We start from the raw sequence: 27,289 nt of genomic DNA on the forward strand, positions 1-27,289 counted from the left end.
GCGGAAAATCGGGACATTACGGACGCGATTGCCGCAGCAGTAAATACGCGCTCCCAAAACCGGACAAGCCCCCTCGCGCAAATACCGTAGAGAAATTCTGCAATTATTGCAAAAAACGCGGACATAATCGCGACGAGTGTTGGACTTTAAATGGAAGGCCGAAAACAAATACACCGGACCGCGATAAGGGAACCGATAATAAAAAATCGCGGAGCATAAATAAAATTGAGAACAGTAAGAAACCGAAATCGCGAAAAAGAGATACCGAATCCGAGTATAGCAGTGACGAAGAAGAACGGCAAGAAGAAAATAATAAAAAGACACGCGCGATAGAATATCAGGTGACTCACGTGCGACAGACGCCTCGTGGAGCAGCGAGCCTGAATTTAATAACTCTACCTATACGCGAAGTAAAGAACGGCAAGATTAACATGCTCTACGATTCTGGAGCTACTGTCTCTTTAATAAAAGTTAAACATCTGAAAGGTGAAACCGAGATATACAACGACAAAATTACTTTGATCGGCATAACCGGGCATAAAGCGCGAACAATAGGAAAATTCTACGCGACTATCGATCTAGGCAGCCGAAAAATCAAACACGCGATTTATGTCGTAAAGGACGACTTCCCAATGGAATACGAAGGGATCATAGGAATCGATTTTCTACAAAAGCAACAAGTCACGTGCGATTACAAAAAACAGGAGATTCAAATAGGAAACGCCGTATTAAAATTACGACCGTACAATAAAATTCAATTAAAACCGCGTAGCGAAACGATAATACAAGCGGCAACGAATCGTAATAAGATAGGCGTGATAAAGGCCGAAGAAACAGCACCGGGAATATATATCGGACGATGCCTGGTAGAACCAAAAAATTTTGTGTGCCCCGTCAGTATAATTAATACGACCGACGAGACCGTAGAGATTAGTACGCCGCTCGTAACCGTAGAAGACATATGTGAAGATAACGCACACAAAGTATACACGATACACACGGGCGACACTCATAACTCGTCAACGCGCGACGAACGAATCTGACAATTATTACGCACGGATCATCTAAACGTCGAAGAAAAACGCTCAGTACAACGGATATGCGAAGAATATAGCGATATATTTCATTTAAATGAAGAACCACTGACATGCACCGCGACGATAAAGCACGAGATAAACACGCGCGCCGACACCTCGCCCGTCAACGTAAGACCATACCGCCTTCCCGAGAAGCATAAAGCAGAAGTAAATAAGCAAGTGCAAGGAATGCTAAAAGACCAAATTATTAGAACAAGCATGAGTCAATGGAATGCTCCATTATTAGTAGTACCGAAAAAAGCCGATGCGTCAGGAAAACAAAGACTCAGGGTAGTAGTAGACTTCCGGAAAGTTAACGATTTAACTATAGGCGACTCATTTCCTCTGCCTAATATTACCGATATATTGGACCAGTTAGGGAACGCCAAATATTTTACGACGCTTGATCTAGCATCAGGATATCACCAGATACCGATGGCTGAGCGCGATAAAAACAAAACCGCCTTTTCAACCCCCTATGGACACTACGAGTTCAACCGAATGCCGTTTGGATTAAAAAACGCGCCTGCGACCTTCCAACGATTAATGAATTCGGTACTAACAGGGATACAAGGGCTCAGATGTCTCGTTTATCTCGACGACATCGTAATATACGGATCCAGTTTGGAGGATCATAACAAAAGACTCGTGGAAGTACTACAGAGATTACGAAAACATAAGTTAAAATTGCAACCGGAAAAGTGCGAATTTTTACGTAAAGAAGTAATATACTTAGGGCATATTATTTCCGAGAACGGCATATTACCCGATCCGTCGAAACTAGACGCGGTAAAAAATTTTCCGACGCCACAAAAAATAAAAGACATACAATCGTTTATCGGACTAGCGGGCTACTATCGCAAATTCATTGAAGATTTCTCGCGAATCGCGAAACCGTTAACAAAACTAACAAAAAAGACGGAAGTTTTTGTATGGGGAAACGAACAACAAATCGCGTTCGACACCCTAAAAGAAAAATTAATGACCGCGCCAGTGTTAAAATATTCGGACTTCATCGAAGAATTCAACGTGACCACCGATGCCTCCGACTACGCAATCGGAGCCGTGCTGTCACAGGGACCGGTAGGCAATGACCGACCTATCGCTTACGCCAGCCGAGTGTTATCTCGGGCAGAGCAAAATTATAATACGACCGAAAAAGAATTGTTAGCAATCGTATGGGCAGTTAAACATTTTCGACCATATGTCTATGGAACAAAATTTAAAATAATAACCGAACATAAACCTCTAATTTGGCTATTTAACGTCACGGACCCCGGATCAAGACTCATCCGCTGGAGATTAAAATTAGAAGAATACGATTACGAAATAATTCACAAGGCCGGACGAGCAAACGCGAACGCCGACGCGTTAAGTCGACACGTAACTCGAGATGCAAGCGAGAAAAGAAAGAGAGAAATCTTCAAAGTAGAAGAAGAGGAAGAAGAGAGAGAAGAAAAACTCGCCGATAACGCTAGAGTATATACCGAAGAGGAGAAACAACAAATACTCTACGAATATCGTGATGCACCCACAGGAGGACATCAGGGAATCGAACGCACAATAAAAAGAATTCGATTAAAACATAACTGGCCAGGATTAACAAGAGACGTCGAAAAATATATCTCGAAATGCGAATCCTGCCAGAAAAATAAATTATCGCGACGAGTAAAAGCACCCCTCATTATTACGGACACGCCGAGTAAACCATTCGAGAAATGCGCGTTAGATATAGTTGGACCGTTAACAATTACTAATAACGGAAATAAATATTTACTAACTTTCCAAGATAATTTAACAAAATTTAGCAAAGCGATACCGATCGCAAACCAAGAAGCTAACACGATCGCGAAAGAATTCGCCACGAAAATAATTTTCGAATACGGAATTCCCGAAAAAATTCTAACCGACCAAGGAACAAATTTTGTAAGTGAAATATTTAAGAATACGTGCAAATTACTTAAAATCGATAAAATTCAGACAACAGCTTATCACCCCGAAAGCAACGGAGCATTAGAGCGTTCACACCGTACGTTAGCCGAATATTTAAGACACTATATAAATGCCGACCAAACAGACTGGGACGAGTGGATTCCCTACGCAATGTTTACGTATAACACGACCCCACACACGGCTACGGGGCATACACCTTTCGAATTAGTATACGGGCATCAAGCGGACCTACCGACAGCTCTAGCGAGACCGCCCAAACTAACGTATAGTTACGACGACTACTCGCAAGAATTAAAAGAAAGAATACGGGCGTCAAATCAACTCGCGAAAGAGAATATTAAAGAAGACAAAATAAAAGCCAAAGGGTACTACGATAAATCCGCGAAAGAAACAAAATTTAAGATAGGCGACAAAGTACTAGTATACGACGAGACGCTCCGACGGGGACGATCGAAAAAATTAGATGCACTATGGGCAGGACCTTACGTAATAATCGAAAAGAATTCTGACGTAAACTACACAATTAAAAAAGGAAGAAAAGCAGTGCGCATGCATACGAATAGACTAAAGCTATTTATAGAAAACTAATACTTACTGTTATATACTTACTGTGATCCGACAACAATATATATTATGTTGCGTTTCCCTTTAATTGCGCAACCGACCTATGATATTGTAAAAGTAATAAAATTCCCCACACCATCCTATAATAATGTATACAATTATATCAAAATAGATAATCAAATAATTGTTATAGATAAAAAAAAAAAAATTAACATATGCGACAATGACGGAAAGCGAATTGCGAAATTGTAATAAAATTAATACACAATATGTATGTAAACGCAATTCACCTATACACCGCGTAGATTTAGACGCACCATGCGAAATTCAAATGTATACGCAGCGATAACATTATCAGAGCAAATGTAATGTAAGACACTACGTCTCAACCCACATGTTATGGATAGCATTACACCAAGAGCACACCTGGTTATACTCGACGGACGCCGAACAAACGATAACCATACAATGTGACGGTCAGCTCGAAAATAAAATAATAAGAAACGATTATAAAACTACATTGTAAACGGGAATTATAACTGTACGTAGCATTAGAAATAATCTTAACAAAAATAAGATAAGAAAGCGAAAAACTTCGTACCTCCGTTTTTCTTTTTTTTACGGGGGAGGAATGTTATAGCCCGAACTATAACCAGTAGTTATTAGAAATTAGAATTTACTGAATATCTTTATAGAATACTGTAAAACATTTTTGCTTATAAAAGAGCGCTCTCGACAAACGCTCGTCGCGTGAAAACGCTAACGCAGCGAGACACGCGCGAAGCACCGGAAACCGCGAGATGCAAGCGAAGACCAGGGACTTCGACCTGCTTCGCTTGCAATTAGATCAAAAACGCGTGAGTATTGTTAACCAATCAGAGACCTGTTTCCAAGGGCCTCTCCCGAAAGAAATCCAAGAAACAAAGAGGATATAGGACGGAGAGCCCGCCCGCGAAGGCAGTCTCGAATACAATTCCTAAACATCAAGACGTGGTCGCTAATAAGAAACCAGAACATCAGAACGAGACTCACTAACAACGACCTGAATTATTGAGAGGAATACGAATATACGCTCATCGAATGTTACGCGAATATATATTTAAAGAAAGGACGAGAAATAAAGCGAAACCATATTCAATCCGAAATAAAAGTGTATTTTAAGAGAAAGAAAAGAGTACAACACTCCTAACTTCCTACGAAGTCCTGCACGACCCGAGGATCCTCATCCTTAATTCGGCGCAACCCCAGTGCCTTGTTCGAGGCACACAACAGGCAGAAAAATTTTATTTCCACCTTCTAACATAATTTTTTAACTTGCCTCAACATAAAATTGAGAAAATTTAAAGTTGCATATCATTTCCAAAATTACCACCGACATCTGCTTCACCCAACGTTCACCATGTAGAGATTGTACGATTGGATTTGCGCTTTGGATGAAGCTGATGTCGGTAGTAATTTTGTAAATGATATGCAACTTTAAATTTTCTAAATTTTATGTTGAGGCAAGTTAAAAAATTATGTTAGAGTGGAGAAAAGATTTTTCTGTCACAGATTTTACTTTTTTAAATTTTTTATCGAAGCAAATCAAGTTTTTTTAACATATTGTACGCATCGATCATTTTGAACATAGGGATCACTATAAAGAAATTATTACAGCAAGTCTGTGAGTTTTCGTCAAATTTAGGGTACTAAGAGACACAAAAATTTCAGTCCATAAAATTTTTTTAGTCACCTTGCGTAATTTTTTTCGAAATTTAAACAAAAAAGAAAAAACTCTAATTTTTTCGTTATTTTCACCTATTTATAAAAAAGTTCACGAGTTAAAAAAAAATTCAGCCATTATATCATACTATAAAGCAAAGATTCAACTTTAAGAATCCAGTTTTAAAATTGCTGTATGATGATTTTTAACAGAGTTATGAACGATCAAAGTGAAAATGATCACTTTCTCTTCAATTCTCGATAACTTAATAAGGAAAAAACAAAATTTAAATTTAAAAAAATGATTTTACAGGAAGAACTTCAGGCTTTAACGTAAAAAAATCAAAAAATTTTATCAAATTTTTTTGTGCATGCGACAGGTCTACAAAGTGAGAAGAAAATTTTCCATTTCGTTAAGTTCGTCGTTTTCTGTATATAAAAAATACCAGAATTTAAGAAAATAAAAAACAGCTGTGACCTTTCAAAAGTAGAGATTTCAAGCTTTAAAATCCTTTTTTAAAATTTAAATTGTCATTTTTTGAAACAAAGTTACAACTATTTAAAATTTGCCTATTTTTTAGACAATTTTCGTTGATCCCTTAATTATTTTGCGGAGTGTAGTAAAATATGTACTTTTGCGTGTGTGAAGTTAGCACCTCGACACAAAAGTTCCGAACTTCGGGGTACTATTTACTTGAATGAAAATATTGAGTATTAGCATATTTTACTTTATTAAAGATGGCTGCCTGATTTTCAATTCGTAACAAGTCGTCCTACCAAATACACTATACAGTTTTATATAAAAATCGGTGTACTCAATTCGCAAATAAATTCAAATGTACAACAGGAAAGTTTTTCATAAAAATCTCGTTGCTGGAGAAACAATTTCAATTAACGATTTATGTACATGTGTATCCAACCAACTTCAGCAATTTCTTCACTGACAATTTAATGAAATCAGTCAACATAACAAATCTGAATAATTTCATGTTGAGCGGGGTCAGTACAAACAATATGAATATCTCATAGATTCTTAGCGTTAATCTGATGATCCATACTGAATTCCGTTCCATTCCATAGAACAGTGCTCGGAATTAGTTGCCCTTTTCGGTCCGATATCTGAAGCGACGCCTTTAGTCCCCCACTACCATTCGAGACTCGACGGCCGAGCCGCCGATCACCCTTGGCAACGCTATGCCTCAGGAGTCACTAAAAAAAGTATGCTGAGATCGCGACCTTTCGTCAAATCGTCATTAAAATTTCTATTAATATAAAATATAAATTAATAATATAATTATTAATAATATATAACATATTTATATATATGTATGTATGTATGTATGTATGTATGTATGTATGTATTAATAATATTATTGATATTACATAAGAATTATAATGTTATTGAATAGAAAAAAAATTTACATCGAATAATCTTATTTCGATGTATACATTATATTTAACTTATTCTCTTTACAATACATTTGTTATGAACATAGTTTTCACAATATTTTAGTTTTGTTTAAATTAAAAATTTACTATGCACTTATTTTACATGTATTTAACTTGAAATTAGTATCTTCTTCTTCTTCGTTCTCTTTGTTGGTAGGCAATGCCTGTTTCTCTTTATATTGCGGTGGGGACTCAATAGCTGAAGATGCCCAGCTTTCGGCCCACCTCTTTGGCGGCCTTCCTGGTAGCCTTCGTCTCTCGAGGATTCCATCTCGTGCAATTTTTGGTAGACAACCTTGTTTCATGCGGTCTATGTGTGCGTTTCACTCCTTCCGCCTGATCTTGCTGAATTTTATTGCACAGATGTCAATTTGTTTTTCGGACAGTTCATTTATTGTTTGTTGATCCCTTGAGTTCCAGGACATTATATTCCAGGTCGCCAGTCTTATTGTATTATTTGCCATGAATCGTTTAGTCCTTGATCGTTGCATGGTCGATATCCGTTTAGTCCGTCCTGATCCGATTACTAGTGCTTTGAGCGGTATGTCTTTTTTACGTTGGGTAGGCTGCTAACCTGGCCCATCAACCCTCCTCCTTTACCCGGGCTTGGAACCGGCATTAGCCAAAGCCGAACCACTCAGTCCATCTGGCTTCAGCTTAAGGCGGAGTTAATAAAATTAGTATGTGTTAATTAAGCCTTTTTCCTAGATTTTGTTAGAATTTGATATTATATTTCCTTGCAGTTTAAAATAATATAATATTTATATTTATAATCTTTATAGAGAAAATAAAAAAAGTGCAAAACATATATTTAAAATTATATGTAGCCTCATGTCATAGATAATTCTTTAAAAAGAGACAATAATTCACTAAATGATATTTTGATAATAATATTTTGATGCATGCAACTTTAAATAGTCAAATGTTTATATTAAAAAAAAGATGCGACAAATGTTGTCCCTATAAATAACTTTGTAATTTGAATTTGCATATAGATATTTGATCAAAATTTACAACTTTTAATCTGTTAATACCAGCATTGCAAGGCAGATTTACTGATACTGCACATATATTATAAAAGATAAATAAGTTTACGATTACAAAACATGAATAATATCTGCGTATTTATTTTTTGTTGTCAAATCTAGCAATCTTTACTCGGCAAGAGATAAAGAAAGTATAATAAAAAACAATATGTAAGATGTGATTTGCCAGTCGAATTTTTAAAACAAGGTTTAAGATTTTATTGACCAACACTGACTAAGACTAATTCTTATATTATAAGACTTTATTTGGGAATAATCTCAATTCGAGATTTATTTCCCGACTCCCCTCTAACCCCCCTATAGAATTATAGGCGAGAAAAATATAGATCCGAAAGTCGCTGAATCGGGAATCGAATCCGAGACCTTTCGCTTGCCGGGGGACTGCTCTCACCAACTGAGCTATTCAGACCCTTCGATTCTATACTTTTCTCTGCCTTGATAAACAATTCCAATCAACACGATTCCCGATTCAGCGACTTTCGGATCTATATTTTTCTCGCCTATAATTCTATAGGGGGGTTAGAGGGGAGTCGGGAAATAAATCTCGAATTGAGATTATTCCCAAATAAAGTCTTATAATATAAGAATTAGTCTTAGTCAGTGTTGGTCAATAAAATCTTAAACCTTGTTTTAAAAATTCGACTGGCAAATCACATCTTACATATTGTTATTTACACACCTGGACCTAATAATGGTGTTGATTGGAATTGTTTATCAAGGCAGAGAAAAGTATAGAATCGAAGGGTCTGAATAGCTCAGTTGGTGAGAGCAGTCGCCCGGCAAGCGAAAGGTCTCGGGTTCGATTCCCGATTCAGCGACTTTCGGATCTATATTTTTCTCGCCTATAATTCTATAGGGGGGTTAGAGGGGAGTCGGGAAATAAATCTCGAATTGAGATTATTTCCAAATAAAGTCTTATAATATAAGAATTAGTCTTAGTCAGTGTTGGTCAATAAAATCTTAAACCTTGTTTTAAAAATTCGACTGGCAAATCACATCTTACATATTGTTATTTACACACCTGGACCTAATAATGGTGTTGATTGGAATTGTTTATCAAGGCAGAGAAAAGTATAGAATCGAAGGGTCTGAATAGCTCAGTTGGTGAGAGCAGTCGCCCGGCAAGCGAAAGGTCTCGGGTTCGATTCCCGATTCAGCGACTTTCGGATCTATATTTTTCTCGCCTATAATTCTATAGGGGGGTTAGAGGGGAGTCGGGAAATAAATCTCGAATTGAGATTATTCCCAAATAAAGTCTTATAATATAAGAATTAGTCTTAGTCAGTGTTGGTCAATAGAATCTTAAACCTTGTTATAATTAAAAAGTTCTCGTGATTAGAAACAAAAAAGTAAGAAATGGCAATGAGATCCGAGCCCGTAAATAAAGCGCAAAATAATTTATTATTGTGCTCAAGTATAAATTAATAAAAATTAAATCGCGATTTAACTAGAGATAAAGTGAATTTATCTTGATACTTTATAATTATAATTTATAATTATAAGTATTATAATATATTATTCGTTTTTTATTATTCGTTTATTTATCGTTTTTCTATAATTCTATATAAACAACTTGAAAATTACGAAAAATGATTAATTATAAACGCGTGTATTACAGTCTTCAATATAATCAATTATACTTTTATACGCGTTACTTTACATTGGATTTAATCGAAAAAAATACACTAAATATTGATTTAAACAGTTTTATGATTTAATGATTAAAAAAATCATTGTAACCGACCCTGAGGAAAACTTAAAGAGTAACATTCAAAGATAAAACTCGTAATTTACACACATACACACACACGCATACACAGAACTTGATGTATCACTAACAATTCATCGAGAGACATTAAGGCACTTCGACACGATTATTTATATCATTGAGTATGGAATATTGATAATAGCTGGTCACTAGTCGAAAATCACGTGAAAGCCGATCAAGTACAAACATCTAAGTAGATATGGGCCACTATAGCGAGTCAAAACAAACCCCCACCACTCGGCCGCTGGCGCCAGAGGGGCGTGGCTAGACACGGCTTTTCGATCGCTGATTGGTCTATTTGTTTATTGAGGTCATTAGACCCAGGGTTCTGATAGGCTCTCTCCATAGTGGCCCAGCATTCTGATTGGCTGATTTTTTTTGGAAAGATGGAGGGTGAGTAGGGAGGGTTTTGGAAAAAGCCGACAAAATGGCGATAAAAATCGAGGTATAGCGAAGCCGGCGTGGGGGTTTATAACACCCCGACCGTCTATGATAGACTCTAACTATAGTGGCCCGGCACGCTGATTGGTTGATTTTTGTATTTGGTGGGGAAGGGGGAGAGCGGACAGGGTTTCTGAAAAAAAGCCGACAATATGGCGATAAAAAATCGAGGTATAGCGCTGCCGTCATAGAGCGGTTGGTCCCCGGTGATCGTGTATAGCGCTGAAAAAAGATAAATAAAAAACGCACTAATTTCGGCTGACCGTCGTTACTCGGCGTCGCATTGACGGGTAGCGTCGGCATCGTCGCTAATAAAGAAAACAAAAAGATAAACAAAAAGTACATGCGGCTAGCCTCCGCTTTCAATTTAGGCTAATTATCGTCACCTCGGGTAACAAAAAGAGGCCTAATAGAAAGCACGTGCATTCGAGTTCGCATTCTAGTGACGCTACGTAAAGGTTTTATTGCTGAAAAAAATAAAAAAAGTACAAGCGGTTAGTGCCCGCTTACAATTTCGGCTAATCGCTTCAGCGCCGCGTTGTCGGATATTATCGACACCTCGGGTAACAAAAGGAGGCCTAATAGAAAACACGCGCATTCGAGTTCGCATTCTAGTAGAAGGGTAGCATTCGCTGACAATGGGCGGGTAATAAAACTAAATATGTTCGGGCATCGGAGACTGAGACGCAATATTTAGACAAATGTCGTTGCCGAGACCGTAAATTACGCTAAAGTTTTTAAAAAGATCGAGTTTCTATTTCGCTATGAGGTAAAGGGTAGAAGATGTGGGAAAAATATAAAAGAATTCAAGTAAAAAAGTTTCACACATTTATTATAAATTTTTCATATATATTGATATTACAAATACATAAAGTTAAAAGCGATACATAAAGTATGTTATTAAAATTACTGAATTAAATATGATATCGGTTAGCAACTACGTTAACACGTTTCTTATTTCAACGAAGAAAGATTTTGCGAAATAAATGTACGATTAATCGATCGTTGTGTTCACAATTTTCGGTAAATAGAGTAAGAAATTTGATTAAGATCGTAACCAACAGACATGTAATATAGAAATACACAGCTATATTGTCCGCAAGTTTGTGAGAAAAATCCTTGTAGTTGTCGGGTATTCCATCGATGGATGATTGAGTTTCGTCGAAGACGAAGGAGAAATCCGGGCTCCAGAAGCGGTATTCCGTAGCTGTCGAAGTAGGTGCCTGTTCCGTGTTCATCGAGGAAAAAGGCGACCCAATGTTCTCCAGGTCGTTTATGATCGTCTGTATTAGCGACGATAGCCGTCGACCTCGTCCACACCCTCGGAACTCTGTCGGCGGGATAGACACCCACATGCTTGGCATCGATATGGCGCAATGCTCGTAGAATTTCGCATTTTTTCGACACAAAGACGAACGCGTCGATCCTGGTATTATTTGAATAACTTCGGTTTTTATTTCTCCCGCAAATCTTTCTTCTTTTTCTTCTTCTTTTTTAATTGAATGCTCGACGCTTGACAAATTTTTTGTCTCTATTATATTATCCGTTTGAGTTTGAATATTACGAATTAGAACGGGATTGACATTTATGTTGCTAGCAGCGTAATCCTTGTCGCAGTCAGTTTTCACGCTTTCGTAGCCATCATCATCGTCGTCGTCGTCGTCGTCACTCAATTGATAATTTTCGGGAGAACTACAAGTAGTGGGCTGACTAACGCTGAGAGTATCGCTGCTGCCGGTATTATTTTGATCGAGTAGCCAGCGTTTCAATTTGTAAGCGTTATGTAAGGCGCAATGAAATATCTGTCGAAATCCGTGATGAGCGCAATATTGTCCACACTCTTCCTCCAACAATAGATTTTTGAATGCTGGAGAGATACCTTCCAAATTATATATCTCTCTGGAAAGTAGATTTCGCAAGTAATGTGCTTTTTCACTGCCTCTAACGTAAATGTGACGCGTGTGCCTTATAATTTCACATAAATGCCGCGTAAAATATTTTGGATTAGCCTCGCCATCGAACCATTCGATCCCATGATAATTTCGTGCGAGCCAGCAGTTTTGTCGTCTTACTTTTTCGGGTAATTCAGCGAACGGATAGGGCGGTATCATAATCCAATGGTCGACGATCGGTGCGTCAATCGCAACAACCGCGACTTCCTTAGGAAGAAACTTCTCGCTCGCATCGCGGAAGCCTTGAATGTCAATGACTATATCCATATTGCGAAGAAAAACTTATACGCTTTCGTTGGCGAGGTTTAAGAAATGGATTTTCACGAACCGTCGACGAACGCGTCTCGAAGGAAACTGATATTTCTTTTTGTTACATTATAAGTTTTTCTTCTCGTGAAACGCGTCGGCGAGTGGAAGTGGAAGAGAGCGGGGATAAGAAAAATACAAAAAATTTTTAATCGTACGTTGCGACGAGAGACATGTAAATGCCGCGATAAAAAATTTAACCGGAAAAATCGACGATGACTTGACGAGACGAGTCTATTTCTATTACAGTATCAAATTCGCCGTAAACAATACAGTTAATTGTCTCGGTGAGCGCTTTTTCGAATCGTACTTCTAATCGTAAACTGCCGTGTCTCACAAGATTCCAATGCCCGGCGCAATTAGCGGACAAATCGGGTGTGAGATCAAAAGCGAAAAGCGTGTATCCCTTGGAATAATCGTCTCTACTTATGGATTTTCCCTCGTTTAAGAAATGGATGCCCGTTCCCGAGAAGAGCGTTTGATAAGCATCGACGTAAAGCGGTTCTTCCGGCGAGAAAACCGGTTGTAATGGCCTACTAGGAATTTGCGTGCCGTCGACGTACAGAGAGAAGAAATTTATGCCGTAATTTTTAAAATTAAACGGATTTAATTTTCTATCTCCGTTAAGGGGATCCTAAACGGATGGCCGAACTCCGACGGGTTTGCGCCCTCATCTGAGCGGAACTAAAATTGTCGATAATTGCTGATAATTGTCGATAATAATATAAAAAAAAAAAATTGTCGATAATTTTAGTTCTGCCATTACCGACAGCGTTATACATAAACCCAGATAGCCAAGCGTGCCATTCCCATACGAGATACTGCTACTGTATTGTTACTGTACTCTCACAATATGGTGGCGTACGGCGTAACTGTACGGTATCAATACAAAAAGGATACATGATAATATGATACAGCGTACCATTATCGTACCTGTACTGCGTACTATTCAGTATATATTACACAAAATCTGTACCATACCAGTACGGCGTACTGAACATGTATTGAAATAACCTAAAATGAACAAAATTTAATATAAAATATACATTAAAATGAATCAAATTAATATAAAATACATAATAATTTATAATTTATAATTAAATAATATAATTATATACCTTTTTATTAACATTATGCTTCTAATTTTAATTAAATTAATTTAACAATGATATAATATTTATTTCTAAATAATAATGGGAGTTTAGATTTGTTTAGAATTATAAATCTGATTTATTGCAATTTGAAATTAGCGCGACAGCCTGAGAGCATGCGCTGACAGCTTCACACGCCAATCACAGACGCTTGCGCTGAGCCTCACGCGTCAATCACAGGCGCTCGCGCTGAAGCCTCACGCGCCAATCACAGGCACTCGCGCCTGCGTAATATAATGCGCCGCGCAGCCGCCTATTAGCGCGGTTATTTTGTTTTTCTCTGCGCGATATTGTTCTTCTCTGTGATAACGTGGAGGCATACGGACGTACTTTTCTTATTTCCATAACTTTTCCCGTTATTACGAGGAGCTTTTATCAGGAGCTTTCAGGAGTATTTTCATTTTTCTAGTATATCTGAGGTAAGTAATTTTTCATGTAATAATTATAGTATTTTTTGATCTTATAATGATATGGATTCAATATCGACTTTTTATTCTCAATTTCTTATTCATTTATGATTTGAAACGTACAAATCTCTAATATATATGTATGTATTATGTACAAGTGCAGTGCACGATGCATTTTCCGCACACACGTATTACGTAAACATTTTTCTCTGCCTTACTTTTTACGTCTACGACTGACAAACGTAACCGTTTATACGTCTAGTTCTCTGCCATCAGCCTATTATGTATATATGTATGTACGTACGTACATAATAGATATATATATTTTAGAGGTAGATTTACTTTAATTTTTTTGAATGTAATTAGGGCCTGGATGTTCGAGCGATTTCTCGTATCGCGCGCGAAGCACCGCTGCGTGCGGGTGCTCGCTGAAGTGAGATAGCAACATGCCAACCGCATCCGAATTGACCTCATTGATATCTCGTGTATGTATATCCAGTGCTAGGATTTATTTGCAACTTTCGGCCACATTTTTTAACGTACGCCTACTGATCCCCTCTTACTCCTCGCGCCTTAGCAACGCGTCGCCGGACGCTCGTAACCAAGAAGCGCGATACGTAGTCTCAGTAACGTGCATATTAAAGGTGCCTTTTCATGCTGACGCTCGACGCTCATTTTTAGCGGCAAAAGACGTCACGTGACCAAAATTGACGAATTGGTATCTTTATTTTTGGTCACGTGACGTCTTTTGACGCTAAAAATGAGCGTCGAGCGTCAGCATGAAATAGCACCTTAAAAATGTAATAGCGCAATATATAATAATAGCAAAAATTCTCATTCAAGTTTTTTATTCAATATTTTATTTTGTATTAATAATAAAAATAATTATTATTCTACTATTAATACAAAATAAAATATTGATTAAAAAATTTTTTAATGAGAATTTTTGCTATTAAAATATTGCACTTACATTTTTGATATGCTCATTCTTGAAACAACGTATCGCGCTTCTTGATTACGAGCGTCCGGCGACGCGTTGCTAAAGCGCGAGGAATGAGAGGGGATCAGTAGGCGTACGTTAAAAAATCTGGCCAAAAGTTGCAAATAAATCTCAGCACTGGTATATACATATAAATTTATTTATGTGCGTATGTTAATCATAAATTTATGTGCGTATCATAAATTTATTTCCATTTAAAGGTAGCGCGATAGCCAGAGGACTCGCGCTAACAATAAAGGCTCATTCAGACAGGACGCGTCAAGCGTCAAGCAGCGAGCAGCAACCAATAAGCGAGGCAATATTTTTTACGCCATTGCTAATATTACCTCGCTTATTGGTTGTTGAATGGTTGCAGCTCGCTGCTTGACGCTTGACGCGTCCTGTCTGAATGAGCCTTAAGAATTTTACGCGCCAATTACAGGCGCTCGCGCCTGCGTAAATGACGCGCCGCGCGTCCGTCTCCTAGCGCGGTCATTTTGTTTTTCTCTGCGCTATAATTGATAACGTGAACCCGTACGGACGTATTTTTCTATTTCTTTTTTTATTTTTGATTATATTTAATTTTTAGAACACTGATAAAATATGATACAGAGATTGTGATATATGTATATGCATATATATGTGTTTTCTTTACACGAATTAATTCTTCTCATTATTTTGTGCATAAAAATATTGAGGTAAAAGATCATCAAAAAATAAATATTTAACGAGATACTTTATACTTTATATGAAATTATGTCAAATTAAAATAAAAAAATATCTCATAAACTATCCACTTTTTGGCCATTCTATCCTTATAACTTTTTATGCTAAATATTGCGAGAAATTGATTTATATAATAAAAATTAGGGTGGTTTTATTTAAAACAAAAATAATAATATTGAAATCTCACAACTGTGCTTATCACAGTTGTTCTTTTAGAAATCATAAAACTTTTATATGATGAAAATCTTGATTTTTAATTGTATACGCATATATATTTTCAATCATTTTATACTTTACGTTATTTTATTTTTATTCCACAGATCAGATTACTGAAGTAATTATATACAGGTGACGGAGGTGATTTTACAGGACAAGGTTTGTATAATTTGTTGCAGGTATTTTATTTATCTTATTCTTATTTATTGAATATAAATGATTGAATATATATTTATTTTCCGAAAGAATTTTAATAATTATTTTCTTTAATCACTTGCGAGAGCGGATATTGTGTTAATACATAATTTAATTCTTATTTCTTTCAGGATTTCGATTACATATTATTGAGTTTCCATTAGAAAGTTGACTAGAAAAACTTGTTTTTCGTTTTTTCGTTCAGCCTTTTCCACTTCAGACTTCATTTCTTCTTCCTCGAATCGTTATTTTTTTCGTTTTGTTAATTTTTTTTATTTATATTCTATTTCATCAATATGTGGCGTTTGGCGAACAGGCGCAGTCGCAAGCCTTATCATACACTATCTGCAGTCCATCGTCGTCGTTTGGAAAAATTAGAAAGAGCTGCACGTAATGAATACGAATGTTTACAGCAAAATTTAGATATTGCTAATAGTGCTAGTGCCGATATAGACTTTATCGAGGAAGGTCAAATTCTTGCGGAATGCAATCAAACTGAGGAAAATGAAATTTTCGTATCTTCTGATGCATCTAATGCTGATGATGCGCAATTTGCTTTCAATGAGGTCGATGAAGTATTAAGTTCTTCAGACGTTACTGAATCCATTTCAGATAATGATGTGGATATTGAGCCTCAAAATACTATTGATAATTTTCAAGAACGCCTTGCTGAAGTCTTCGTACGCAGTGATATGTCTCATATTCAAGTAAATGCTGTTTTAGAGGTTGTTCGAACACATCCTTGTTTATCCACATTGCCAAAGGATAGTAGAACGCTTTTAAAGACCCCATGGACTACACATCCCACACTTAACATTGCAGGAGGTGAATATCTCCATTTAGGATTTGAGACTGGAATTCTTTCTATTCTTCAACAAACCTATCCAGAACTGATTCCACTTGACACTTTAATGATAGACTTTAGCACAGATGGTGCAACCTTAGATGGTCAGAACAAAATTCAAATATGGCCGATACAAATTAGGATTGCTAATATTTCTCGAAGTAAACCCGAAATCGTAGGCGTCTGGCGAGGTTCATCAAAACCAACTAATGCACAGGAGTTATTTCAATATTTTGTGGGTGAAGTTCGGGATGTATTAAATCATGGAGGAATTGTTTTTCATAATCAATTAAAACCGATCGAGTTGAGGTGTTTCATAGCTGATTCTCCTGCGCGGGCTTTTGTATTAGGTCATAAAGGCCATGGCAGCCTATTTCCGTGTTCGAAATGTTGGATTCGAGGAAATTGGCTTCGTCGTGGAGTAGTAGCTTATCGTGGTATTCGGCACAGGCTTCGTACAGACGAAGAGTACAGACAACACATTGATGGAGAACATCATACTGATTCTGACTCTGCTCTACTTACTTTGGGGATGGGGTTGGTAACTCAAACGGTCTTCGACTATATGCACACCGTTTGTCTTGGTGTCGTCCCAAAAATAAATAGTGCTTTTGTTGATGGAAAATATAATCGAAATTTAAAACTTTCAGCGAGATCATTTGAAATTATAACAACACGTCTACAGCAAATTAAGAATTATTGCCCTAAGGAGTTTTCGCGAAAACCCCAATTAATGAAAAAATATGGAGGGTTTAAGACTACGGAAAATCGTCAACTTCTTCTATATACTGCCCCAGTTGTTTATTATGGACTCGTAAATTCTGCTGCATACAAACATTTTCTTCTATTACATTTCGCCATTCGAATTCTGGTCAGTTCTTCCTTATCAGAAGATCGTCTTGATTTTGCATACACAGCATTAAACATTTTCGTAAATAGAGCAGAAGATATATATGGTCCAGAATTTCTTTCTTATATTACTCATTGTCTTTTACATCTTGTAGATGACGTGAGACGCTTTGGCTCATTAAATGAATTGTCCATGTTTCCTTATGAAAACAATATGATGTATTTCCGCAAAGTTTGCCGCAAGCCTCATCAACATTTACAGCAAATCGTAAATAGGCGGCTTGAAAAGTTGCAAGTTACACAAAACATTGTAAATGTGACTGAGAAAGTGATGCGTTTTAGTAGACCCTGGATTAGTCCAATAGTTTTTGATGCCCCGTCAGATAGTCGTCAGTTTCAGATTTTAGACACAGGAAAATTTCGCATATCGGTAAAAAATCAAGATAATACGATAATATTAAATAATTCAAAGATTTGTCTTGTTCAGAGCATCATTCTCTCGCATGAACATTATCAGTTGGCGGTTAAAGAGTTTCGCAGAGTCGAAGATTTTTTCGATGTTGGTTTGCCATCGTCATCAGTAGGTGTCTTCCGTTGTTCTCTATTATCTAATAAAATCAATATAATAGATCTTGATGACGTGCAGGGTAAATGTTTTCGCATGCCTTACTGGCACACTGAAGGGCATACAGATCCTATAGTTGACGTTTGGGTAATTGCAATCATCTTACATACCAGAGATTAAAATCTTCTGATCTTCATTAGGTAGGTTCATTCGATAGGTTCAAATTTTTGTTCAGATGAGTCAACGAGGACGAGGAAGAGGAAAAGAACCGGACAAGACTTGCAAAACGTTGCAATTGCTGAATGCGGACATTGCAAAATATCGAACATCCTATTCGAAATTACAACAAAAAAACATAAACATGACTACACCGACTACACAAAGACAGACAACACAACAACATTCAGCATCATCATCTCTGCATGCTCCATCATCATTCTCACAATCATATGAATATACACCCCCTCCATCAACACCATCACAACGCAAACAATCATCACACTCTCCTTCACCAGCCACGAAATCATTTACACAAAACATTAATCCACCATCAAAACTACCATCACAATGCAAACAAACATCATCACACTTTCCTTCACCAACCACAAAATTATTTACACAAAACATTAATCCACCATCAAAACTACCATCACAACGCAAACAAACATCATCATACTCTCCTTCACCAACCAGAAAATCATTCACATAAAACATTCATCCATCATCAAAACCACCATCACAATATAAAACACAAACATTACCAGGACCATCACCATCATTAGGACAACGCCTACCAGCCGGACATGAAGAAGAGTGGAAAAACAAGGAAACATCCCGTAATATAATGAAGTCTCTAAAGTAAGTTTCACAAAGATAATCGTCTATGTACACTTGAATAAAGGCATCAATTTTATTTCAGAATCACCATGGCGCAACTACATCGTATGGAAGAGCGACAAATCTCCATTGAAAATAAAACTGAGTAAGTATTACAATTTTACTAAGGAATAACAGTAGTAATACTATGCCGATTCTAACCCATGGGGCAATGAGGGGGGGTGAGGGGCGAGGGGAACCCAGGGCGTGGGGGAATGACGTCACGCGGGGAGGGGGAGGCGGCCGCGGGGAGGGGGAAGCGTCCGCGATTTTGGTGCCTGGTCCGCGAGGGGTCCGCGGGGAGAGGGAGGCGTCCGCGATTTTGGTACCGGGTCCGCGAGGGGTCCGCGGGGAGGGGGAAGCGTCTGCGATTTAGGTGACGGGTCCGCGAGGGGTCCGCGGGGAGGGGGAGGCGTCCGCGAGGTTAGGATCCGCGAGGGGTCCGCGGGAGGGGGAAGCGTCCGCGATTTAGGTGACGGGTCCGCGAGGGGTCCGCGGGGAGGGGGAGGCGTCCGCGAAAGACCGCATGAAGCTTTGTTGGTGAGGGGTCTGCGGGGAGAGGGGATCCCGCGAAAGACCGCATGAAACTTTTTGGGTAAGGGGTCCGCGGGGAGAGAGGAATGTGAAGGATAGCGCGAGGCGAACGCGAGAGAGAGAGATGTCGCGAGAGAGACGTTCGCGAAAGAGAGATAGCGGTAGCGAGATGATGCGGCGATTGAGAGCGCGAGGTGTTGCAGCGAGGCGTATATGCAAGAGCGAGAGAGATAGCGCGAGATGACGCGAAGGAGAGCGCGAGAGCTGATGCAGCGAAGGAGAGCGCGAGGTGCACGCGAGAGAGATATCACAAGAGCGAGAGAGAGATGTTGCGAGACGATGCGGTGATGGAGAGCGCGAGAGCTGATGCAGCGAACGAGAGCGCGAGAGGCGGACGCGAGAGACTCTTTTTTTTTAATAATATTTTTTTTTTTAATTAATATTTTTAGGATGAGGAAGGGGAGAAGATCTAATCTAAAATAAACTATATATTTTTAATATTTAAAATAATTTTTATTATATAACTATGTGTGTGTATATTTTACAAAATGTTTGTGTGTGTATGTGTGTGTGTGTGTGTGAATTTAAAATTTAAAATATAATAATATATAAAATATAAAATATAATATAAAATATAATATAAAATATAAAATATAATATAAAATATAATATAATCATAAAATCTAAAATATAATACAATAATATAAAATATAATATTTACGACAGCAACACATGGTTGAGCAATGCCTGTCTGAACGAGAGTGTCTGGATATGTTGAGGCGGCCAAATGTTTGATGCTGCGCGAAGCGGCGGGGACTGCTGGGCGGGGACTCCTGCATAACAGAAATTTGTTATTAATTAATTTAATAATTTATAATTAAAAAGAAATACTTACTAGTTCCAATTTTCCACCACAGGTTCTGGTGGATATGGCTCTAGGCCAAACAGTTCCCGAAGAGCATACATGTTCTCCCATAGCCAATTGTTATTGGCATCCATTTCCCGCGCCTCTGCAGTTTCGCACCACATTTCTGCAAACATTTGTCGATGTTCCCACCTCAGCATTCTCACCCACTTTCGTTCAGTTAAACCTTGCTCCACCATGTGTTGCGGCCGTAAATTTTGCACAATGTTATAGATCATCTGAAAAATATGAATATTTAATATATATCTAAACATATTGCAACATTCTGTACAATAGTTTTAAATAAATTGTACAACTTACTATTTCGGGGAGCTCGCGGGCCCAACTGGAGGAGGAGCTGCCGCTGCTGGAAAGGGTCCGACAGCCGCGCTGGTTTGGCTGCAAAAACCACAGGGGCACTCTGCAGCTCCATGGGTTCGCAGACGCCTCGGAGCTCGCCTATGCCGCCGTCATCTACTTGCGGGCCGGCGACGACGTCCCTGTCAGCCTGGTCGCCGCTCGGACGAAGGTCGCGCCGCTGAAGCGAGTCTCGCTCCCCCGCTTGGAGCTCTGCGCCGCAGCCCTGCTAGCCAAACTGGCCGAGCACTATCGTAGCCTCCTGGATCTGCCACCTTCGGCAGTACACCTGTGGTCAGACTCCACGGTCACGCTCAGCTGGGTGCGCGGCCATCCTGCAAGGTGGAGTAATACGTGGCAAACCGAGTCAGTGAGATTCAGAGGATCAACCCAGACGCCACCTGGCGCCACGTACCTGGTCGGGAGAATCCAGCCGACTGCGCTTCCCGGGGAGTCTCGCCGAGTGAACTTCTGGATCATCCGCTGTGGTGGCATGGTCCGTGCTACCTCCGGGAGCCTCAAACGACCTGGCCGACGGATCTTAGGCTCATCGACGATGAGGACCAGCCGGAGCGACGTCTGCCTCGATGCCTCGCGGCCGCCCAGGAACGTGAACCTGACGAGCTCTTGCGATTCTCGAGCCTTCGCCGCCTGCTTCGCGTCTCGGCGTGGCTATGGCGTTGGCGAAGACATCGGCTATGCGCCGCAAACCAAGAAGCCGCTCCAGCGCCCCTTGTTGCTGAAGAGCTGGAGGCGGCCCTCGCTCGCTGGATCCGAGTGATCCAACGTATGGCTTTCCATTCGGAGCTGGTGGACCTACGTGCAGGAAGACCGCTGCCGGGTCGCAGCCCACTTCGCAAATTGAACCCGATGATGGACGCTGAGAGCATTCTGCGGGTTGGAGGACGCCTGAAACACTCGCTCCTCGACGAGGACCAACGTCACCCTATGCTACTACCTTCGGAGTCTCACCTGACTTACCTGGTGATAGATGCCTGTCACCGACGTACGCTGCACGGAGGGGTCCAAGTCACCTTGGCGAACGTCCGGCAGCGCTTTTGGATCCCGAGGGGCCGTCAGTTGGTGCGTCATCACATCCACCGATGTCCTCCATGCGTGCGATGGCGGGCGGCGACCATGCAGCCTATGATGGGGAACCTGCCGAGGGAACGTGTCACCCCGAGCCGGCCGTTCCAGTTCACCGGCGTGGACTTTGCTGGACCTGTTTGGCTTCGAACCTCGAGAGGCCGCGGGCACAAGGCCTACAAAGGCTTCCTCGTAGTATTCGTTTGTTTCAGCTCCCGCGCTGTGCACTTGGAGGTCGCCAGCGATTACTCCGCCGACGCCTTCCTGGCAGCATTCCGTAGGTTCGTGTCGCGCCGCGGACTGTGCACTATCGTGCACAGTGACTGCGGCACGAACTTCGTAGGCGCAGACAGGCAGCTACGGGAGCTCTTCAGGGCAGCCGGCCGCGAGACTCTCACAATCATCGGGCGCCTCGCCGACGAGGGAATCCAGTGGTCCTTTAACCCACCTTCAGCATCCCACTTCGGCGGCCTTTGGGAAGCGGCCGTGAAAAGCGTGAAGCACCACCTGCGCCGGACAATCGGCGAATCGAAGCTCACCTTCGAGGAGCTCACTACGCTCCTTGCCGAGGTCGAAGCTTGCCTTAATTCAAGGCCGCTCCAGGCCTTGTCCGACGATCCCGAGGACCTCGGCGTCCTCACCCCGGGGCACTTCCTGGTGGGTGGCCCCCTGCTCGCCATCCCGGAACCGTCATTGGTGGATGTGGGCCCCAACCGACTGAGCCGATGGCGTCTACTGCAACAGATGCGCGACCACCTGTGGCAGCGTTGGGCCAGAAAGTATCTCCAGGCACTGACCCCTCGGCCAAAGTGGTGGGTCAACCGCGGAGCCATCCATGAGGGACAGCTCTGCCTGGTGAAAGGGGAGAGCACGCCGCCGTGCCGCTGGCCGCTCGCGCGAATTACTCGGCTGCACACCGGAGACGATGGCCGCGTCCGCGTTGTCAAGGTCCGGACCTCCGTCGGCGAACTGACGCGCCCGGTCGTCAAGATCGTGCCACTCCCGCCGATGACCTCCGCGGATACGAAGCCGTCGACATAGAGCACGTGCTCCGCGTCTCCTCCGCGTCGATCGTGCCTTCCGCGTGTACATAGAACTGTAAATAAAAATGTACATAGTTCCTGTTCCGTCAAATTAAATTGGTGATATTACTATCGTTTTACGCGTACTTACGTGTCCTCTGTCAAAGTCTCCATCTCCGAACAATTCTCACTTCTCGCGGCGCGTTGCACATGGGGATCCTAACCGCAATCTGTCAACGCGCGATTGCCCACGACGCACGCACCCCCATCGGCGATTGTGTCAACGCGTCGATCAATCAGGGCCAATAATCGATTCGAGTCGATAAAGTCGATCGTCGTGCGTATCTCGACGAGGCGGGCGGGATGTTGAGAAAAGAGAGAGAGAGAGAGAGAGAGAGAGAGAGAGAGAGAGAGAGAGAGAGAGAGAGAGAGAGAGAGAGAGAGAGAGAGAGAGAGAGAGAGGAAGAGAAAGGGAATGCGTGTGCAATGAACTCCGGTTTACGGGTACCGAAAATAAGGGGGCAATAATTGCGCTTTTCTCGCTTTCGTATTTTGCGCGGCTCCGCGCGGCGCCGCCGGTGCGCCAATCGCCACCGCGCGCCGTAGCGCGCTTTCCCGCGCTCGAAATACCGTCGCTGTTAAAATCGTCGTTAAACACAAACAAACGATGATAACAAACGGTTTTGTCCTCCGACTCTCGAGAGGATTCCATATCGCCACGTAACGAAATCAAAAGTTCGTTGATTTCGTATCGGAACCTTCTCGAAGGTCGGCGGGATAAAGCCGTTTGCCCGTCGAACAATCACTCTCTTGTCTTGAGGCCTTCTGTGCGGATCGATAACGAGCGTTCTCTCAAAAAGTACTTTGTACCGCGCTTTTTCACGGGCAATACTCTTTTCTCGTTGTTGCACTTCTTGCAACTGCGCTCCGCGTCGGCGCGACCTTAGTTCGTCGCGCAAAACCTCTGTAAATTACATTCTGTAAATATAGTGCTGTTTATTTTGTGTAAAATCAAGTCTTCGATTTTTTGTGTCGTCAGTCTGTGTGCATACCTGACTTCATCGTGTGCGCGCGTTACCGCTGTGACTACTCTTTAAAGATTCCGAACAGTAGGAGATGTATGACATAATAGCTTGAACGCTTACTCGGCACATGAGATAAGAAAACAGATGGTCCGAGACAAAGATTCCATGATGAGAATAAGCATATGAATAATATTTAAAATTGAAACCACAATCGAACGTCAATAGAACCACGTTCAAACATCAATCAACCACCTGCAAACCACTTTCGTACCTCAATCAACCGCTTTCGAACGACCTTCGAACCTCGATCGAACATCAATCAACCACCTTCAAACCACTTTCGAATCACCTTCGAACCTCGATCAAACATCAATCAACCACCTTCGAACCACTTTCGAACCACTTTCATACCTCGATCAACCACCTTCGAACCACTTTCGAACCATGTTCGTACCTCGATCGAACATCAATCAACCACATTCAAACCTCAATCGACTACATTTAAAAAATTATAACATAAGAATGCTGTCACATGCTGAAATTAATACGAGCACGTGTGGACATATAATACTTGTATGCGTATGAGGAAAATGAGCGAACAAAGATAATAATATTTCAATATTAATTTATTCAAAAAAAGGGTGTGGCGAATCATTGCGATGATTTGACCACCAATTAAATATTTTAAATACATTTTCTAAAGCACAATTTTATACATGTTTATCGCAACGCTATAGGTAGTATCTAAGTTGTTTAATGCAGGAATATCTTCATAGTTTGCATCCAAGGTCTCAATAATGAAACCGTTTCTCGCATCGTCTATTATATCGGTCAACCATTCTCGCTTTTCATGGCCTTTTACGTACACAAGAGAGGATGTCTCTTCTTCTTCTTGTATCATACCAGCGATAGCTGTTGTAATCAAACGCTGAGCCATGCAGTATGGAACGTTTCCATCTTCCCATTGCAATCCATGATGATTTCGAGTCAACCATGAGGCTTGACGTCTCTCCGATTTTATGAGCACATCCCATGGTACGGGGCATGCGAAAAAATAATGTCAAACAATGAATCCTCTTCTCAGGATCGCCGCTTCCTTCACAATAAACTGCTTATTGAAAATAAATCCTTGTAGATCCACAAACGTTGGTACAACCATATTGTTGCAAGAATGTTGGACGACTGATGTCGATTGTTAAAAATCTCAATCATTTATATTACATCGGAGGAGGGGATAATTGCTGATTATGTAATTTTACGAACTACGTTGGACAAAGGACAATATTCGACAACACGATCATGCAAGATGAGACAATATGCTGTAGTATTTGCCGGTACATCTTCCTTACATTCAAACTCTATTCTCACGTCCACGGTAGAATTTTTGACAGAATCATTTTGTCGCGAACAATCAATAACTGCGAGAGGACCGCAATGTAGAATAGTTCGCGATAGTTAGTACATTCTCAATATCACACCCGTAATAAGATTTGCGAAAACGAGAGTACATATCAAACAAGAGGGCGAATCTATTTTTTTCAAAATCTAAATTTAAATCATCATAGGGATAAGATTCCGAGTTTAGATACAGCTTTACGTTGGCTAATTTACAATGATCGAATACAGTAACATCTTTTGTCATAATATTTTTTCTACCAGTCTGCAGTGCAAAGATCACATATCGCGGCTTTTCCAGCTGAGAAGCAGTTTTCACAGTCCATGAATGCTTGGTTGTACTATGTAGCAGAGGAAATTCGTATAGATCCCAAGCGCGAAAACTCATGTTTAAGAATTGCCCGCTTTCCAATGCTCGTAGCAAGGACAGTTTATTAACCTCATTCAATAGTACATGAGGCATACGCCATTGTATCTTGAGTAATTCAATAGCAGCTTCAGCAGGTCCATACAGACAATTGTTGTCGTTGCGCGAACGTATCAAAATTAATTCATGGCGAGCATTAATCACAACACGTTTGTAATCTTCGCAAAATCCCAATAGCATGTTGAGCGGCACGCAAAAGTTGAACATACAAATTTCATTACATGACCCATTATGTGTCATATCCCATCCAGCATTCTTCAAGATTTTACTTCTCTCGGTTGTTAAAGAAACATAATTTTTCATCGTTGAAGTTATTCCAACGTTTCTGTTGCGATCAATCTCCACACCATTGAGTTCATATCGAATTTCATCAAACATGAACGCAACACAATTATTTGTTAATATCATCGTTTCATTTGCATCTATTTTAGATGTCATCAACTTTCCCCCGACATACAAAAAGCTTTCGCACGGCAACGTATACAAATCCTGGTGGTGTATAGGTATCCGTATCTCGTCGCTATGTCCAAGCGATGTGTTAGCATATGGATTGTATGTATGTGTCTCAACCTTGACGATACGATCATCAAAGACTGGTTCACCACCAATATTCAAAATATCAATCATCTTTTCGTACGATGAATCCCAATGATTTTAAAAATTCGCGATTCAATGCGCTGAGTTTCTTTTTAGTGTAACGAGATCTCTGATTATTGTCGCTCACTGCCGCAGCTGCTCTCGCAAAAGTATTGTCCCTCGTAATGTCCCTCGTAAAATTATTATCTCTCACGTGCTCCGTATCATTTAGCACGAGCATCACACGCTAATTTTGTCGACGCCGTACGTGCAATCTTACAGTAACTTCCTCTCCTCGAAAATCCAACAATCGTCCTTCTTGATCAACAATGCGTATCGTTAAATCAGTAATGCTCCGTACGACGATCGGGAGATAAATGATCTGTGCAGGCGTTTCCGATATCTTATATCCTGGCGGCACGCTCGGTGAAAATTCATGTATCGTGTGTACGCGCTTGTCATTACTGTACGCACCAGTGGTGACGCTACATTCTATACGGATAATATTTACGCTAATAATATTTATAGGTAAATCCGAATCATGCCATTTGTGAGGTTGCAATATACGATTCGACGAGAATCCCAACAACGATCCTATATTGTATGGTTTATTAAAGTTTATTCTATAGATGCATTTGATTTCGCTCTTTAGAGTATTATGATTGGCGCGAAGCGCTATTGCATCTTCATTCTGCTCTTTATTGGAAGGATATTGTGAAATTGCACGTCTCAGATATTCATCTAGAGCATGTATTTCGTATGATCCTTCGGGTATTGTAATTTCCTTGTCATCGTTATCAAAGTAAAATTTATTATTCTTAGAATTTACATTCGGAATCGTATGATAAGTTTCAAAATCTGTTAAACCGAGCTCATAATCACCATTCGATAAATCTATA

At 40.4% G+C, this 27,289-nt stretch overlaps 1 protein-coding gene and 1 long non-coding RNA gene across 2 annotated transcripts; one reads left to right on the plus strand and one right to left on the minus strand.

Annotated features, from left to right (window-relative positions):
* Positions 1-20,343: 20,343 nt before the first annotated feature.
* Positions 20,344-21,606, minus strand: LOC145947376 (uncharacterized). The gene is made up of 4 exons (XR_014427157.1): positions 21,275-21,606; positions 20,824-21,194; positions 20,494-20,741; positions 20,344-20,431 (listed from the first exon to the last, which is right to left on the minus strand). It is a non-coding gene; the product is annotated as an uncharacterized LOC145947376 (long non-coding RNA).
* A 42-nt stretch (positions 21,607-21,648) lies between these two features.
* On the plus strand, positions 21,649-22,986 carry LOC145947367 (uncharacterized). Its single transcript, XM_083057169.1, has one exon. The coding sequence runs from the start codon at positions 21,649-21,651 to the stop codon at positions 22,984-22,986; it is 1,338 nt and encodes a 445-aa protein (XP_082913295.1).
* Positions 22,987-27,289: the final 4,303 nt, after the last annotated feature.

This window comes from Prenolepis imparis, unplaced genomic scaffold (genome assembly GCF_030444845.1).
Source record: "Prenolepis imparis isolate NDT839.2.m4 unplaced genomic scaffold, iyPreImpa1.0 SCAF_70, whole genome shotgun sequence".
NCBI lineage: Eukaryota > Metazoa > Arthropoda > Insecta > Hymenoptera > Formicidae > Prenolepis > Prenolepis imparis.